At 35.8% G+C, this 20377-nt stretch overlaps 1 protein-coding gene across 2 annotated transcripts in view; it reads left to right on the top strand.

Moving 5' to 3' along the window:
* Nucleotides 1-20377, top strand: part of LOC149794123 (uncharacterized) — a 94913-nt gene that overhangs the window by 16040 nt on the left and 58496 nt on the right. For both annotated transcript variants that reach the window (XM_089968102.1, XM_089968103.1), the window contains exons 4-5: nt 6982-7101; nt 11729-11875. In XM_089968102.1, the coding sequence (XP_089824228.1) occupies nt 6982-7101; nt 11729-11875 (267 nt within the window). The remainder of the gene's footprint in view (nt 1-6981; nt 7102-11728; nt 11876-20377) is intronic.

Below are 20377 nucleotides of genomic sequence, written 5' to 3' on the forward strand. Positions count from 1 at the left end.
GTTCCCCCATGAGCCTTGGCATAGAAATCGGCTTGTTTAGCCATATCCTGTACGTTTGAATAGACTTTCTCTTTCAGAAACTGACTTAGTTCCCGCCCAACTGTGTTCAACAGTTGATCTCTGAGCAAGAAATCAGTCAACCCTTCAAACGTTTTCACTGCTTTGCCGCATTCAATCCACTGCTGAAAATAGTTCGCTATTCTAACGATGAACTGATCAAAGGTTTCTCCCTTCTTGGGCTTGCTATACCTGAACTTTTTACGAAAACCCTGTTCAGTCAGCTTGTACCTTTTTAGAAGTGCTTCCTTCAGGACATCGTATTTGAACACACTGTCTCTAGGAAGTCGCGAGTACACATCCAGCACTCTACCTTTTAATAAAGCACTGAGATGCAATGCCCAGTCATTTCGACTCCACTTCTGGTTCTTGGCATACTGCTCAAACTGATGAAAATAACTATCCATGTTATCTTTTTCATTGTCACAGGGGGGTAATTTGGGACCCTTTAATTTCCTAGAAGCAGAATCATGTTCCCCTTTTCTAGCTGTTGCTAACTCTACCTTACGTTCATGATCTCGTTGCCTTAATCTTTCTTCTACCTCCAAAGCTTCTGACCTTGCTTGTTTTTCTAACTCTATCTTCTCCCTCTCAGCTCCCCAATCCCATTCTATCCTTTCCTTTTCGGCCTGTTTTTCTAGTTCTATCTTTTCCTTTTCGAATTCCCTTGCCCATACCCTTTCATCCCTCTCCCGGGCTTGTTCTTCCTTAATAAATTCCCTTAAACTTTCTCCCTCATACCCAAGATCTTTGCCTCAGGGATGACATGATTAATAGTAACAAAACAAATTTAATTTTACAAAAGAAACTATTCCTGATGAAGGCAACCAAAACAAAAATGAATATGTATTTATACTAGACCCACAGACCTAGAACTACTGAACAAAATAAACACCTTCTTGATGATTATCTTGTCGAGAAGGTCACACTCAAATATAAACAATAAGTGTAGACTTTCACAAACAATATGATGACGATTCACTTAATCCAAAGATCCCACTTCTGACACCATTATCGCAGAATAGAAACTGAGTGGGTTTTTGGACTAAACGAATAAGACAAATACAATGTGAGAAAGATGGAAATTTATGAATGAATTAATAAAGAAAAATATATGATGTAAAAGTACAATGATTCTCTCAAGCTCTCAACATACGATTTACTCAAATCACTCTACACAACATTCACACATCAAAAAAACCCCAAAAATATTAAATCAATATGAAGTACAGATCCAAGAAACCTCATGGACTGCAGATAAGCTTCAAACATTATTTTACACTATAAGAGAGATTCACATAATCCTGAATATGAACTCTATTCAGATTCAAAATAATCTTATGAACACAACTAAGATTCAAAATAACCTTATGAACACAACTTAGATTCAAAATAATCTTATGAACACAACTAAGATTCAAAATAATCTTATGAATATAAAAATGCAATGGAACAACAATTGATCCAAACGTGTGCTTCAAGACCCCTTGTACAGTCGCACAATTCCTTGGGTTGGCTCACACTCTTATCGGCCGCTTGCACCCTTTATGAATCCACCCCGTGTACAGTCATACGTATACACACGTACAGACAGCATACAGCACCCTTTTTAATTTGCTACGTCTATGTCCGTGGCACAGACATACGTACATACATACGTATCAACAGCACGCAGCATTAAATATTCTGGAAACTCCAGACAGCTCTAAACAACTTTAGACAGCTTCAGACAGCTTCAGACAGCTCTAGTCTGTAATAAATGCATTATTACGCAAAAAGACATTAAAAACCGAATAAGCTTCGCATATCAAATGAAATGGAAATTTAACACTTACCCCTATGGTTGGAGAACAATGGAGAGCGTATACTCCTTGACGTGATCCAAAATGACCAGTGTCAGTTTTAGAAATTAATCTTACTTAAATCCATTGGAGAGTGAGCAAAAGTCAGGGTAGAATACCCGTGCATATCATGTTATTAATGTTCCTTTGTCACAAGTAATTTCTGGCTAGGTACATGTTAATACAGTCGCTTACCTGGAAAAACACGTATTCACCCTAGATAATGTTGTACGCATGTACAATGAGAAATAGTCAAATAGTTCTAAGACAAAACCAAGTTATTCCTTTGCCTAATTCTGTGACAATCAGACCATTTACATTTCTGTATTTCTGTTTTTCCCATCTATGAATAATCAAAACAATCTGCTTAATGACAAATCATCCAGCCAGGCAAGACGAGTCTTCGATTTTATACAAAAATTGCTGATCTGCCATCCAACATGGCCACTATTTCTAAAATTAGTAAAATGTTTGTACAACTTATTCTTAAAAACTGCTCACCAGAATTTTCAGGCATCCCAATTTTGTACAAATCCAGTTGATACTTTATCAAGTATTGCAACAATGATAAAAATAGAATAACATCATAGCAACTTTATGAGAGAAAAAACATTTCACCAACTTTAACAGAAAGCATCTTGGCATAAATCTCTTTCAGTATTGGACAAAAAATGGTAATGTGTTGTCAGATGTGGATCAGAACACAAATTGTAGAGATATCTTGAAGCCATTGTCTTTGCTACATATACAATCATCAGTAGTATTAGAAGAAATCTCTACAGAAAGCAGCCATCATATCTAGATTTCTTGGCCAACTGCTTATGCATTTGTTTTTAAACGTAGATGTCAGATCAGTAATTTCAGGTCCACTTGGGTGACTTGTTCCAGATCTATATTATCAGTTGTCATACAAACAAAATGCGCAGGTCCTGTATTAGGCTACTTGTCATACAAACAAATTACACAGGTCCTGTATTAGGCTACTTGTCATACAAACAAATTGCACAGGTCCTGTATTAGGCTACTTGTCATACAAACAAATTACACAGGTCCTGTATTAGGCTACATGTCATACAAACAAATTGCACAGGTCCTGTATTAGGCTACTTGTCATACAAACAAATTGCACAGGTCTTGTATTAGGCTACTTGTCATACAAACAAATTGCACAGGTCTTGTTATAGGCTACTTGTCATACAAACAAATTGTACAGGACCTGTATTAGGCTACTTGTCATACAAACAAATTACACAGGCCTTGTAATAGGCTACTTGTCCTACAAACAAAATGCACAGGTCCTGTATTAGGCTACCTGTCATACAAACAAATTACACAGGTCCTCTATTAGGCTACTTATCATACAAACAAATTACACAGGTCTTGTTTTAGGCTACTTGTCATACAAACAAATTGCACAGGACCTGTATTAGGCTACTTGTCATACAAACAAATTACACAGGTCTTGTTTTAGGCTACTTGTCATACAAACAAATTGCACAGGACCTGTATTAGGCTTCTTGTCATACAAACAAATTACACAGGTCCTGTATTAGGCTACTTGTCATGCAAACAAATTACACGGGTCCTGTATTAGGCTACTTGTCATACAAACAAATTACACAGGTCTTGTGTTAGGCTACTTATCATACAAACAGATTACACAGGTCCTGTATTAGGCTACTTGTCATACAAACAAATTACACAGGTCCTCTATTAGGCTACTTGTCATACAAACAAATTACACAGGTCCTGTATTAGGCTACTTGTCATACAAACAGATTACACAGGTCCTGTATTAGGCTACTTGTCATGCAAACAAATTGAGGAGCCAGCAGAGTCACAGACTAAAAGGGTTATGCTCTGAAAATGAAAATGCTTGTACTGTTTTAGTGTAACATGAAGTATATATTTGCTGTTTTAAATGTTCAAGGTCAGATGACAACCAGTTCTTGTTTACCAATATTTTTTGGTACATATGATAGAAGGTGAATGAACAATAATGGACAATACTTTAGTCTATCTGTTGTGGAGAATGACCCATTAGTTAGTGCAGTTGACTCCAAGTCAGGAGCCGTGGCTTGAATCATGTCAATCTCACATGACCCAGTAGTTAGTAAGCTGACAGTGAATCAGAGAGCCCTGGCTTGAATCATGTCAATCTCACATGACCCAGTAGTTAGTACAGTTGACTATGAATCAGAGAGTCCTGGCTTGAATCATGTCAATCTCACATGACCCAGTAGTTAGTACAGTTGACTATGAATCAGAGAGTCCTGGCTTGAATCATGTCGATCTCACATGACCCAGTAGTTAGTACAGTTGACTATGAATTAGGATCCAGGCTTGAATCATGCCATTTTCATATGACCCAGTGGCTAGTAGAGCTGACTTTTTGTTATCCTTCCTCACATGATGTTAGAAAAGCAATTTGAATGGCTCATCAGTACAGTACTGACTTTTTTGTTACTTGGGCCAGACGCCAGGTGAGCTTATGGTATGACCATGCATCTCATGTGGATTGTCTGTCCATCCATCAGCACTTGTTGAATACCCTAGGGGCTTCATTTTTGATCAAATTTCTAACGGATTTCGTATGTAAGCCTTTATCATCCATGCATCTCCTTGCCTGAGTTCACTGGGGTCCATATTTCTGATAGACTTTGATTAAATCTGATGTGTAAGCTTGTATGAGAAAGATTTTGGATGATTTTGATTTTGAACAATATCCAAGAATTTTAATATTGCATCTGATTGACAAAGCTAGTGAACACTATATTTCTAAACAGATCTGAAGTCGACTTGGTATGAAAGCTTGTTTCATCAAGATCTAAGATGAGTTTGATTTTGATCAAGATCCGCACATATATTGGGCATTCTTGTTTAACAAATGGTGAGAATTAAACCTGCAATCTGCTGGACATGAGTCTAATGCCTCAGCTACTGAGCTGTACCAGTTTCCTTGGATGTTGATTTTGATGCTTTCTAAGTTTAGATTCAAGGAGTGGGGTCCAAGAGGTTAATGACATACATGTACCATGGAATCCAGACTCACTACACAGATTAATGTCCTGTGCTTTAAAGGTGTGACTGAACAACTTCTAAGTTCTGAATCAGGGCCTCATCTCCAGAGATGGAGAGAGTTCCAAGAGACAGTGCTGGTTGTAGATGGACTAAAATAAACAGATAGTGTGCAGATAGTTGAAATAATCCATACCAGCTCTTCATGAGTTATATCCACTTTGAAACCTGTGCAGTTAACCTCAGCTGATAATATAGATCTGGAACAAGTCACCCAAGTGGACCTGAAATTGCTGATCTGACATCTACGTTTAAAAACAAATGCATAAGCAGTTGGCCAAGAAATCTAGATATGATGGCTGCTTTCTGCAGAGATTTCTTCTAATACTTCTGATTGTATATGTAGCAAAGACAATGACTTCAAGATATCTCTACAATTTGTATTCTGACCCACATCTGACAACACTTTACCATTTTTTGTCCAATATTGAAAGGTCTTTATGCCAGATGCTTTCTGTTAAAGTTGGTGAAATGTTTTTTCTATCATAAAGTTGCTATGTTATTCTATTTTTATTATTGTTGCAATATTTGATAAAGGATCAACTTGATTGATCAACAAAATTGGGGTGCCTGAAAATTCTGGTGAGCAATTTTTAAGAGTAAGTTGTACAAACATTTTACTAATTTGAGATAAGAACAGTATTTGTAGTAGCTCAGGCTATTAATCTGTGTAGTATGTTTTTCAGTCTGTCATTGATTTTGATTTATAACAGTCAAACAATTTTGTAGCCTGTGGTTTTCCACAGACAATTACTTCATAAGTTAGTAAATTTAATTTAGTATAATAGTAACTAGCCATTTAAGATACTCAGTTGGTTAAAGCATTTTAGTAATATGACAAATGTTTGTAGATTATACAACTAATGATGTAAAGTCACATACTTCTGATAGCATGTTCACCATAAAAACACTGTTTCCCAGTATTGAAAGGCATTACTAGTCTTTGAATTAAATATCAATCATTGGGTTGATATTGTGTATATTTGGCCTAGGTGTTTTATTGTATGGAGGCCAACTCAGATGCATTGTAGGCAAATTTAGATGCCGCTTGTAGTGTCTGTATCACCAGGTACTATATAAAAAATTTACTAAGTGGAAGTATAATGAAATCTGTGAATAAAACCAATGTTCATTGGCATTTACATCTTCGCTAGTTAAGGTTTTGATCTGAACACCCCGTCTACACCTTGGTGTATTGAGCAGATATTTCTGTACTTCAAATCGGTGAATTTCATTGGATGCAGCAGCAAGCCACTGCATCTAATCAGAATTAAGTTGTTCAAATTTGAACAGTTTCTACATGATCGAGACAAGTGGAGCACACACTATTGGCTATACCAAGGGAGGTAACTCATGAAATCCAATAGATGTCACTAGGAGAAAGCACTAAAATATATGTTTGATCTGCCAGGTTGTTGATAGGGTTATCATATCACAACCTTGGCGAACAAAGATGTGGCATTTATAAATGGTAATCTTTTGAATAGGAGATTATGCTCATTGTTTAAACATTCCAGAAAATGGGGCGGGGGGAATTATGCAAGAAAACATTATCATGTAAGTGCTGTTTATTTGGAAACAAAGATAGCCCACTTTCAAGCAGTATTGAAATGCAGGGCTAAGCAAGTTTACCATCTTCTGTATTAACCAATTCTTGTACTTTTTCTAAAGATTCAGAAATTATCAGTGGATACTTTGTGCTTTTAATCCTTCAACTTTACCATCTGGTGCCAGACCCATATCTTTTGACATAGAAATGTGAAAAAAATAACTGATCATACATACTGATGTGGGATAGGAAACTTCATCCCTTTGGCTTATAATTTATGTGCTGGAATTTTGCAAACCCTATGAATTTTGCCCCATCTTGGGTGTGATTTCACTATCCCACATTAATACATTTGCCATCATGAGTGCAAAACGTGTCCATTAACTTTTAGTTGCATGATAAGTAACTGCTAACATTAAACACTAATACTTACTATGAGTTTCCTTTTTTTCTCAGGCTATGCTGCAGGGTATCTCACCTCTGCGACATCTGAGTGTTTCCGGCTGCCTCAATCTGACTGATAAAGTCTTCCTTCTAAATGAAAAATTACAGGGATCCCGAGAAGCATTTTCCAGTGTAAAGATTTTAAGTTATATTTGGAATGCCTACATTTATCATGTAGCATTGGCATAGATGTAACTTTTCTCATCAGTTACATTGACAGACACATATTTTGTACAGTGTGAAAGACACATTTTGTATACTCTGACAAAGAAATTTATTTTGTACAATGTGACAAACATATTGTGTACATTCTGACAGACATATTTGGTAGAGTCTGACAGACATGTTTTGTACAGTCTGACATACATTTTGTACAATCTGCCTTTTTAACAATCTGACACAGACATTTTGTACAGTCTTGATCTTATTTTGTAGCAAAAATCACATATCCTGCTTAAATGTAAAATAATAGATTCAGATAACACCAATACATGGTTACTTACAGAAATATAAAACTTTCATAAAGAAAACAAGAAAAATACTAGCAGATTCACTGCCATGAGGACTTTAACAGCAGTGTAGTGTAACTTCTCCATTTAAGATATTACTATTATGTGACAAAGTAAGCATGAATAAAATTCATACATTTTATGTCATTTCCACAATATAACAATGTAAGGATGAATGAAATTCACACATTTTATGTCATTTCCATAATATAACAATGTAAGGATGAATGAAATTCATATATTTTATGTCATTTCTGTAATGTCACAATGTAAGCATGAATAAAATTCATACATTTTATGTCATTTCTGTAATGTAACAATGTATGGATGAATGAAATTCATACATTTTATGTCATTTCCATAATATAACAATGTAAGGATGAATGAAATTCACACATTTTATGTCATTTCCATAATGCAACAATGTATGGATGAATGAAATTTACACATTTTATGTCATTTCCATAATATAACAATGTAAAGATGAATGAAATTCATACATTTTATGTCATTTCCATAATATAACAATGTAAGGATGAATGAAATTCACACATTTTATGTCATTTCCATAATGCAACAATGTATGGATGAATGAAATTTACACATTTTATGTCATTTCCATAATATAACAATGTATGGATGAATGAAATTCACACATTTTATGTCATTTCCATAATGAAATAATCTATGGATGAATGAAATTCACACATTTTATGTCATTTCTGTAATGTAACAATGTAAGCATGAATAGAATTCATACATTGTATGTCATTTCCATAATATAACAATGTAAGGATGAATGAAATTCATACATTTTATGTCATTTCCATAATAAAATAATTTATGGATGAATGAAATTCACACATTTTATGTCATTTCCATAATGCAACAATGTATGGATGAATGAAATTTACACATTTTATGTCATTTCCATAATATAACAATGTATGGATGAATGAAATTCACACATTTTATGTCATTTCCATAATGCAACAATGTAGGGATGAATGAAATTCATACATTTTATGTCATTTACATAATGAAATAATTTATGGATGAATGAAATTCACACATTTTATGTCATTTCCATAATGCAGCAATGTATGGATGAATGAAATTTACACATTTTATGTCATTTCCATAATATAACAATGTATGGATGAATGAAATTCACACATTTTATGTCATTTCTGTAATGTAACAATGTAAGGATGAATGAAATTCTTACATTTTATGTCATTTCCATAATGAAATAATTTATGGATGAATGAAATTCACACATTTTATGTCATTTCTGTAATGTAACAATGTAAGGATGAATGAAATTTACACATTTTATGTCATTTCTGTAATGTCACAATGTAAGCATGAATAGAATTCATACATTTTATGTCATTTCCGTAATATAACAATGTAAGGATGAATGAAATACACACATTTTATGTCATTTCCATAATGCAACAATGTATGGATGAATGAAATTTACACATTTTATGTCATTTCTGTAATGTAACAATGTAAGGATGAATGAAATTCATACATTTTATGTTATTTCCATAATGAAATAATTTATGGATGAATCAAATTCACACATTTTATGTCATTTCTGTAATGTAACAATGTAAGGATGAATGAAATTCATACATTTTATGTCATTTCCATAATATAACAATGTCAGGATGAATGAAATTCACACATTTTATGTCATTTCCATAATGCAACAATGTATGGATGAATGAAATTTACACATTTTATGTCATTTCTGTAATGTAACAATGTAAGGATGAATGAAATTCATATGTTTTATGTCATTTCTGTAATGTCACAATGTAAGGATTAATGAAATTCATACATTTTATGTCATTTCTGTAATGTCACAATGTAAGCATGAATAGAATTCATACATTTTATGTCATTTCTGTAATGTCACAATGTAAGTATGTCATTTCTGTAATGTCACAATGTATGGATGAATGAAATTCATACATTTTATGTCATTTCTGTAATGTCACAATGTAAGGATGAATGAAATTCACACATTTTATGTCATTTCTGTAATGTCACAATGTAAGCATGAATAGAATTCATACATTTTATGTCATTTCTGTAATGTCACAATGTAAGCATGAATAGAATTCATACATTTTATGTCATTTCCATAATATAACAATGTATGGATGAATGAAATTCATACATTTTATGTCATTTCTGTAATGTCACAATGTAAGGATGAATGAAATTTACACATTTTATGTCATTTCTGTAATGTCACAATGATAGCATGAATAGAATTCATACATTTTATGTCATTTCTGTAGTGTCACAATGATAGCATGAATAGAATTCCTACAATAAGAATTTAAGATGGCAGAGATCTTTAGAATTCATTCACATTGAAGATGAAAAGTTGAATTTGAAAGTTGTAACAGTATGTTTAGCCATAGTTTTCAGTGACTGTATTATCTTTTATTTGGTTGAAAGTATATAGTAAATAGGTTATTGAATTTGCAAAGAAAAATATATTTGTACAAACTCCTTGGCCATTGCTAGAATACTTCATTCACACAAATATTTTTCAGTACAAATTAATAATCCGCGTTTATTTGAATCAGAAAATTTGGTAGGCCATGTCAAAACTTGAAATTAATCTCGACATTCAAGGAATCTGTCTTTCATTGCCTGGACATATACCAATGTTCATCAGCTTGTCAATTTACTCTGCAGCATGCAACCCATTTCTTTTATTTACTTTCACTACCATTGCCTTGGGTGGCCTAGTGGCCTTTACCAAACACTGCCATCTCACCTCTGTCTTTCTGGGTTCAAGTCTCAGACTTGGCAAATGTGGTTATGTGAGAAAGCTGCTAGTGTGTTCTAGTGGCTTGGTGGTTCTTACTGGGGCGGTTTCCAGATGCTTCCTCCACCCGTTATAGTAGTCGCCATGTATGGCCCATCTTGTAATGAAAAATGGCATTAAACCGAAAACAATAACAACAACAATGTCTTTAACAGCTGACTTGAAATAACCCTTTGCATGCATTGTCTGGCTTTAAAAAACAACCTTTGCGTGCAATGTCTGGCTTGAAAAAAACAACAACCTTTGCATGCAGTGTCTGGCTTGAAATAATCCTTTGTTTGCAGTGTCTGGCTTGAAATAATCCTTTGTGTGCAGTGTCTGGCTTGAAATAACACATTGCATGCAGTGTCTACTTCAGTATTCCTTACTGAGGTAAATTTTCACTGAGCTTAATAACTTCCTTGACAATTGTATGATTGGTTCTTTTGGTTTTTAAACTAAGTTTCTTTGTTATTTCAGCCCAAATTAATGGAAGTAAATAAACTTGATGACAAAGTGACTTTGATCATACAATAGTGACATAATGAAACTTTCAGTACATACGGTATCCTCTCGAATTTACATCAGTTTGGAAATGATCAGCTTTACAAAGTAATACTTCCACATATTCAGATTTTATTTTCACATACCTTTACAGTTGAAGAATAATTCTGTGAAGTGGATAGCTTCCTGACAAGACTCCTCTATATTTTGGTGATACAGAGATAATCTGGGCTATAAGTACTCTAGCTGTGGTCACATATACAGCACGAGAACAGTTTCCCCACTGCAGGCACTTTTTGTGCACATCAGTGAGTGAACATAAATCAGTATTTCTAAATAGCCATGGTTAAAATAATACACCCTGGGTGATGTTGTATAAGGCAACAAAACCCATCTGCATTTTTGTTCATACATAATGCATAGATTTTTTCATATTCCTTGTACTCGGATGGGGACAGGAACCTATTATGTTCACATATATACCAGTCCTCTTGATGGAGATGTTCCTCCTGATGGGAATAGGAGGCCTTTTCTATTCACATATATGCCTCCTGATGGGGATAGGGTCTGTTTTCTTCACATTTACACCTCTTGATGGGGATTGACTTCATAGATATACCTCCTGCTGGGTTAGGGAACCTATTGTCTATACAGATATACCTCCTGATGGGGACATGGGACCTGTTGTCTTCACATATATGCGCCATGAAGGGGATAGAAGAAACAGATCATTCTTAGTTGGGTATTTCAAGTCTTCCTTATAGTCATAATACAATACATAGAATCTGATGCCTCACAGATAAAAGAGAATTCACAGAAATACCAATATGATAATTGATTGTAGAGTTGTAGAGATGCTGCACTGACTTTCTACTATACATAACAATCATATCTAAGGTACTATTTATAGGTGCGCTCAGTGATGGACTTGGACTATGAATGTCACCTAGTGAGTGTAGATATCTCTGGCTGTAGGAAACTCACTAGCACAGCAATACGCCATCTCTGCACACTCTGTGGACCTACATTGAAATCTGTCAACATATCTTGGATTCTGGTAAATGAAATTATTATTATTATTATTATTATTATTATTATTATTATTATTATTATTATCAAGCCCAGATTAGTGAGAAAGCAATACATAGCAGTCACTTTTCTGACACCACCAGCTGTGTCAGCATCATCTACATTTTGTTATGGTTTTAATTCAAGTTTTTGTTTATGCCTGGGATGAATCATTATGAGGCTAAAACAGTTCATTCTGCAATATCCATTTCATCCTATTGACCTTATGGTCAGTATCACATACAAAATTTGCATAACGGTTTTGATGGATCTTTTCATGGCTGGCATGGCTTTCACATGCAAATCCTTGTCTTGGTCTTTGCATTGTTATTATTATTATTATTATCATTGTTCAAATTCTATTCAGACAGTGTTACATCTTGATTTGTTCTATATGGTGGACAGTGGATTTTGTCAGATGTTTGGGACAGAAATGAACTACAGACTACAGTTAGTTGACAATTATTTATCATAACTATGGAAAAAGTACTGAGCATGCATGTGCAGAAAAATATACTCATTGTCGCAACCCCTTTACAGTATTAGGACTAATATGCTTGAAAGGTTTACATTAAAAGTTTGATTGATTCATGAGCCCCTAGGCAGCAATGCCAACAGCCTAAATACATGATCAACTGAGAGTAAAATGTATAACAATTTAACCGATACTAATACTAAATAAACTATTCAAGCAATTTATGGATATAAATCTTACAATTACACCCCACTCATAAATTAATATATTAATTTGGCCTATTAACCAATACCTCAGTTAATGTCCTAATGTGAGAGAGTCTCCTTTCAGTGAGTAGTTCCTTATATTCATCTGTATCATTTTTCCTTTCTCCCTTCTTCCTGCATGCCCTCTTCCTGTGCCACTCCTTATACTATTCTCCTTCTCCTGCACCCTTTCTTTACTACTCTTTGTACTCCATTATTCCTGGTATTATTCTTATATTTCCTCCTTCCCTCCTGAAGAGTTTAGTGCCATCTCTGATTGCACCCTGGGAGCTTCCTGAAGCTTTATATTTCTTTCCCAGTTCTATTCCTCGTTCCCTTTTTTATGAGTCTCTTGCTCAGAGTGGTCTTTTCCCATACTTTTTGATACTTCTTGTATCATATTCTCCTTTCAAATGTCAACAAAGTACTGGGTAATTTTACACAGGTACTGGCCAGATGTTTCATTGTCCCCTTGTATGTCTGAGACATTAGCTCCTCCTAATGGTAGGTTTTTATATTTATCTAATTTCGATTGGCTGGTATGCCTAGGTTGATGTTCGTGGTGCTTGCCACAACCCTTTCACAGGTACCTGTGAATACAGAAATCTGACATACATAGCAGAAAGTTCAAACCCATTGAAGTGACTAGCCAATTCAGCCGTCTAATTACTGAATAAACACACCATTAGCCATTCGCTATGGGTCTCACAATGCCTTCAGTCAGCTGTCATAGAACATATGTAACCCTTTGTCAGCAAGAAATCACAGCTGTAAAGATGGAAAAATTCTGACTATTTCCTTGCACTCATTTTATTGACACTTGCCAAAGCTCACATAAAGGAGGAATATAAAGCTTATGCAACATAGTTAATGTAAACATGGATACACAAAATATATGGTTAGTGCAGAGTGATATCACATACCCGATAAAGAAATGAATACCATTTTCGATGTAATACACTCACTGTATGCTTACAAAATTATCCAGGTCAGTTTTGTGAGTTAAAAGCTCTTATAAAACAATGCACACAATAGTCACAAGCATTGACCCTATCACATACTTACATGTGTCAAGAATAAGTTCCCTTTGTGAGAATTCTCTTCTCCAATCAAGTGATGCTGAATAATGCACATGTATGAGCTGCTTTTGAGATGATTTCATGAAAAGATTTAGTAGTAATGAAACATTAGGCATCCATAGTTTGGTAATGAGACACAAGGCATGCATAGTAGTAATGAGACACAAGTCATGCATAGTGGTAATGAGATACAAGGCATGCATAGTAGTAATGAGACACAAGGCATGCATAGTAGTAATGAAACATTAGGCATGCATAGTCTGCTAATGAGACACAAGGCATGCATAGTAGTAATGAGACACAAGGAATGCATAGTGGTAATGAGATACAAGACATGCATATTAGTAATCAGACACAAGGCATGCATAGTCTGGTAATGAGACACAAGGCATGCATAGTGGTAATGAGATACAAGGCATGCATTGTAGTAATGAGACACAAGGCATGCATAGTAGTAATGAGAGACAAGGCATGCATAGTGGTAATGAGACACAAGGCATGCATAGTGGTAATGAGACACAAGGCATGCATAGTGGTAATGAGATACAAGGCATGCATAGTAGTAATGAAACATTAGGCATGCATAGTCTGGTAATGAAACACAAGGCATGCATAGTGGTAATGAGATACAAGGCATGCATAGTGGTAATGAGATACAGTACAAGACATGCATAGTGGTAATGAGATACAAGGCATGCATAGTGGTAATGATATACAGTACAAGGCATGCATTGTGGTTGCTGTTGTTGTTCTGGGGTTTAACGCCATTTTTCAGCACACGATAGGCTATACATGGTGGCCAGTATTAATGGTGGAGGAAATAACCACTGACCCACCATGCATAGTGGTAATGAGACACAAGAAATGCATAGTAGTAATGAGATATAAGGCATGCATAGTGATAATGAGAGAATAAATGCATAGTGGTAATGAGACACAAGGCATACATAGTAGTAATGAGACACAAGGCATGCATTGTGGTAATGAGACACAAGGCATGCATAGTGGTAATGAGACACAAGGCATGCATAGTGGTAATGAGACACAAGGCATGCATAGTGGTAATGAGATCCAAGGCATGCATAGTGGTAATGGGACACAAGAAATGCATTGTAGTAATGAGATACAAGGCATGCATAGTGGTAATAAGACAATAAATTCATAGTGGTAATGAGACACAAGGCATGCATAGTGTTAATGAGACACAAGGCTTGCATAGTGGTAATGGGATGCAAGAAGTGCATATTATTAATGAGACACAAGGCATGCATGGTGGTAATGAGACACAAGGCATGCATAATGATAATGAGACAAGGCATGCATAGTGGTAATGAGATACAGGGCATGCATTGTAGTAATGAGACACGAGGCATGCATAGTAGTAATGAGACAAGGCATGCATAGTGGTAATGAGACACAAGGCATGCATAGTGGTAATGAGACACAAGGCATGCATAGTGGTAATGAGATCCAAGGCATGCATAGTGGTAATGAGACACAAGAAATGCATATTAGTAATGAGATACAGTACAAGGCATGCATAATGGTAATGAGACAATAAATTCATAGTGGTAATGAGACACTAGGCATGCATAGTGGTAATGATACACAAGGCATGCATAGTGGTAATGAGACACAAGGCACACATAGTGGTAATGAGATACAAGGCATGCATAGTGGTAATGAGACACAAGGCATGCATAGTGGTAATGAGACACAAGAAATGCGTAGTAATAATGAAATGCAGTGAATTCATAGTGGTAAAGAGACAATAAATTCATAGTGGTAATGAGACACAAGAAGTGCATAGTAGTAATCAGACACAATGCATACATGGTAGTAATCAGACACAATGCATGCATGGTAGTAATCAGACACAAGGCATGCATGGTTATAATGAGACACAAGGCATTCTTAGTAGTAATCAGACACAAGGTGCATTGTTGGTAATGAGACACAAAACATGCATAATGGGAATGAGATGCTATGCTTGTTTAGTTAGATGATTTAATGACAAGATTTAGCAATTTTGTGGTAATGTGACACAAGGCATGCATGGTGGTAATGTGACACAAGGCATGCATAATGGTAATGAGACAAGGCATGCATAGTGGTAATGAGACACAGGGCATGCATTGTAGTAATGTAACACAAGGCATGCATAATGGTAATGAGACAAGGCATGCATAGTGGTAATGTGACACAAGGCATGCATTGTAGTAATGTAACACAAGGCATGCATAATGGTAATGAGACAAGGCATGCATAGTGGTAATGTGACACAAGGCATGCATTGTAGTAATGAGACACACAACATGCATAGTAATAGTGAGACAAGGCATGCATAGTGGTGATTAGACACTATTCATGTTTAGTGATAAATTCCAGCAAATTTATGATGTTCTAGGCAGATTTTTCCCTTCTGCAGTTCATTTTTGGATCCAGACATGTGATACAAATGCATCTGTATGTCTCTACTGCATTTTAGAGTAAGCAGCTTTTGACACCTCTACCACATTTCAGTGTAAGCGTGCTTGAGTACCATTGCTATCTCCATACAAGTGCTTCTGGATACATATGGTAAACAACTGCTATTTACTAGATCAGTTGATCAGAATATTCCAGTAAGCAAAACAGGCCTACAGGAAGTTTCTTTGATGTAGTAGCATGTGTATGAGATGAATAGTCAGCCATAGGTCTGAGTATATCTGAAATTCCTCCAAAATGCAAATGGCAACTGCTTCTTGCAGGTAGATACACAAAATCCAGATTGTTATTTCCAGTTTTGATGATTAGGATTTTATTTGAAGACTTTGTCAATAATTGTGAAAAATGTGTAATAGACAAAAATGAAGAAACATGCATAAATACTGTAACCAACATATCAATGACAATAATTGCGATTCTTGAAGTCCAACACGTGAGTGGAATCTGTAGCACACTACCAAAACCTGGGACTCACCACTTGATGTTCAAAATAATTAAGAATGCTGCTATTTATCATCTGTTTACGGGGCCCTGAGTGGCCGAGTGGTCTAAAACGCTGTCCGTTACGGATCACTGCCATCTTACCTCTGTCTGCATGGGTTTGAGTCTAGGATTCGGCCAATGTGGGTATGTGAGAAAGCTTGCCAGTAGCTTCTCATGGGTATGTGGTTCTTCCCAGGTTTTTCCTCCACCATTAATACTGGCCGCCATTCATAGCCTATTGTGTGCAGAAAAATGGCATTAAACCCAACAACAACAACAACAAATCATCTGTTTACTTTTGAAGAAAAACAATATTGAATTTTAAAGCTTTAAATATGCATATATCACTGCAGTTTTGGAATAATTTCAACTTATTTTATGCTGTTCTTTATACATCACATTGTACAGTGTAGCATGAGATGTAAACTGACCTGTAATTGAGTGGTTGGTGCTATGAAGCTAAGCGTTTCATGCTCTCCTTTATGTATCACATTATAAATTGCAGCAAGAGACATATGCTAAACTATAGTTCATTGTTGCTAGAATGTTGAGAGTTAAGCACAGGGTATTGTTCGCAAGTTTAAGCCCAAAAGAGTGTGTGTGAACTTCTTAAGGCATGTTCAAGTATTATATCACATACAGTAATTTATATAACAGTGGAAATTCAGGTGTTCTCAATAGGTTTGTTAAAAATGTTTTGCTGTGGTTTTTCTTATTCATTGACACTAAATTATATTATTTTCCATTTAAAATTTTAAGGCTGTATGCACTCATTTACTCTTTGTGCAGTCTGCCTCAGATGCAGGAGGTCGTGGGTTCCATCCCTGGCTGAGTCATACCAAAGACTTAAAAAAATGGTACTAACAGTTGCCTCGCTTGGTGCTCAGCATTAAGATGTTAGTGTTAGGACTGGTCGGCCTGGTATCAGGATAATGTGACTGGGTGGGACATTATGCTACATGTCTGTGGCATGATGCACCAGTGCTAGACATCACTATTAACTGTCACACTGCAGAGATCATAGTGATATGACTGACAAATTGTTAAAGCTACGTTAAAAATACTAATCACACACACGCATACTCTTTGTGCACAGTAGCTATTTTACTAGTGGATCATGTTGTTTCAATATTGTTAACGCAGAGCTCAGGGAAAAAAAATTTCTAAGCACTAGTCCCTGGGACAAGTGAGTTGCAAGAGTCCCTTGACCCTGTCCTTATTGTACTCGTCAGACTACATCTCCACTGCATTGCTTACAGTTTTCCTAAAGAACCACAGACACCTAATGCAAGCTTGATACTAAAATGGGTAAATATCATGAAAATATTATGTTCTATTACATTGTTCCTTGGGGACCCACATGGCTGAGTCATCTTAAGTGATTACCGATAGCAATCACTGTTGTCTCACCACTTTTTGCATGGGCTTGAGCTTGGACAGAGTAACTATGTAAGAAAGTATGCCAATAATTTTTCATGGGTTGATGCTTCTTACTGGGGCTTTTCCAGGTTCTTCCTCTATCAGTAATTCTGGCCACCATGTAAAGCCTATCTTGCACTGAGAAATGGTATTAAAAGCAAAAATAGCAACAACAATATAGAAATATAAAAAGATACAAGGTTTGTAACTTGAGAAATTGCATTGCACACAAAGCCCTTGATTTCTTAGTGGTATTCACATTTACAGTGCAACCATTCAGCATTCTGGGTGTTATGTGTTTCCATTTCCGTGTGCTGTCATGCATCTTTATGAGTTAGAGATGGGAGAAGTTACGGGGCAGAGAATGTCAATATTTGTATGTTTTTGTCTGGTTATAAATTGTTATGCTTGTCCCAGATCACCAGTATTTTCAAGACTGCAGCTTTATTAATACATTATAGCACCAAATTAAAGATGCCTGAAAATATTTATATAAGGCTGTAATTACTTTTCAGAAGACAAATGTAACTTGCATTTGAAAGAACAATTCCATCATTTCATTTTCTACTAACATTTAAGGGGCCCCGAGTGGCCGAGTGGTCTAAAGCGCTCTCCGTTACGGATCACTGCCATCTCACCTCTGTCTGCGTAGGTTCGAGTCTCGGATTCGGCCAATGTGGGTATGTGAGAAAGCTTGCCAGTAGCTTCTCGAGGGTCGGTGGTTCTTTCCGGGGATTTCCTGGGTTCTTCCTCCACCATTAATACTGGCCGCCATGTATAGCCTATCTTGTGCTGAAAAATGGCGTTAAAACATACAACAACAACTAACATTTGAACTAAATGATCCATTTTGGTCAAAACTCAATCCTATGGTGATACAAATGGTCACCATGAAAAGAAATATTGCCGATTGGCCAAAAACAATTGAACATTTCTAGGTCATGATCCCAGCTAGATTTTGACCAATCTGCTGTAAACAGCATGCATTGTGTGAAAGTTCATGGAAATTGGCTGAGACACTTACATACTAATTTGTTCATGTAATTAGCAAGATTTTCAGATGAAAATAATTACATGCTAACAGAAATATCTGCTGGCATCTTCCCTTTAGCATGACAATGTATCAATATTGTTTCCATCTTGAAAAGACAGTGACCTACTGCAACTGTAGCCATATGTTGTTGTTGTTGTTGTTGTAGGGTTTAACGCCATTTTTCAGCACACGATAGGCTATACATGGCAGCCAGTATTAATGGTGGAGGAAGAACCCGGGAAAACCCCGGAAAGAACCACCGACCCACAAGAAGCTACTGGCAAGCTTTCTCACATACCCACATTGGCTGAATCCAAGACTCGAACCCACGCAGACAGAGGTGAGATGGCAGTGATCCATAATGGAGAGTGCTTTAAACCACTCGGCCACTCAGGACCCCTGTAACCAGATGAAACATTCTATAAATTTTGTCATTCTTTGTCTCTTTACTTCTAAAAAGTCTAACTGATATAAAAATGATTACTGAAAGGTGTCACTGTATTAATGCAAACAGCATTAAGAAATTGAGTGCTAAATGTAAAACTGTTGCACAGTATGTTGATAATATTCAACCATATTAGTATCAAGCTTATATCAGGCACCTGTGTAAAAAAAACAAGCAAAACATGAAATGAAGTCATTTTCTTTGGAACATGTTCAAGAGTGACAACAATTAGGCAGATTAGGCATAATTTTTTTATAACTGACGCATGCCACATGTTAAGCAGTGCTGAATGTCAGTGCTTGTTAAGGGTAGATAATACAGTCATTCAGATAATTTGTATTCAACCTAGTTTATGAATTCTGACACATATTGTGTTCATTTAATTATTGTACTCATTTGTCTTGGTCATTAGCTTCCTCTTCAAAGTAAGTTTATGTGACACATTTAACCTGTATAGGCTATTGATTTCCTTTCAGTAATTACATGCTCTGAATACAAACACTTTAAGTTGGCTGAGGATAGTATGCTACGTGCCTGAAATTTGTATGTTTGAGTTATACATGAAACATTTGTGTCAGATGGATAAAAAAATATGTGGACTTCTGTCTCGACCAGACAGTGTGAATAGGCTAATGAGAAAGGAAAAGAAATACACTATCATCAACCATGACAGAATAGTGCAAATACATTAGATGAGATATATTTAAAGTCAAGAAATGAATTCCCTTGTTTCATTTCTGTTCTGCCTTGGATTTCTTGCCAACAAGGACAAATCTGAAATCACTTCATTTCAACATTTGACCAAGTTGGGTATGGAGTTCAAAA

Source organism: Sinohyriopsis cumingii, chromosome 8 (assembly GCF_028554795.1).
Source record: "Sinohyriopsis cumingii isolate HCF-2022 chromosome 8, ASM2855479v2, whole genome shotgun sequence".
Classification (NCBI taxonomy): Eukaryota; Metazoa; Mollusca; class Bivalvia; order Unionida; family Unionidae; genus Sinohyriopsis; species Sinohyriopsis cumingii.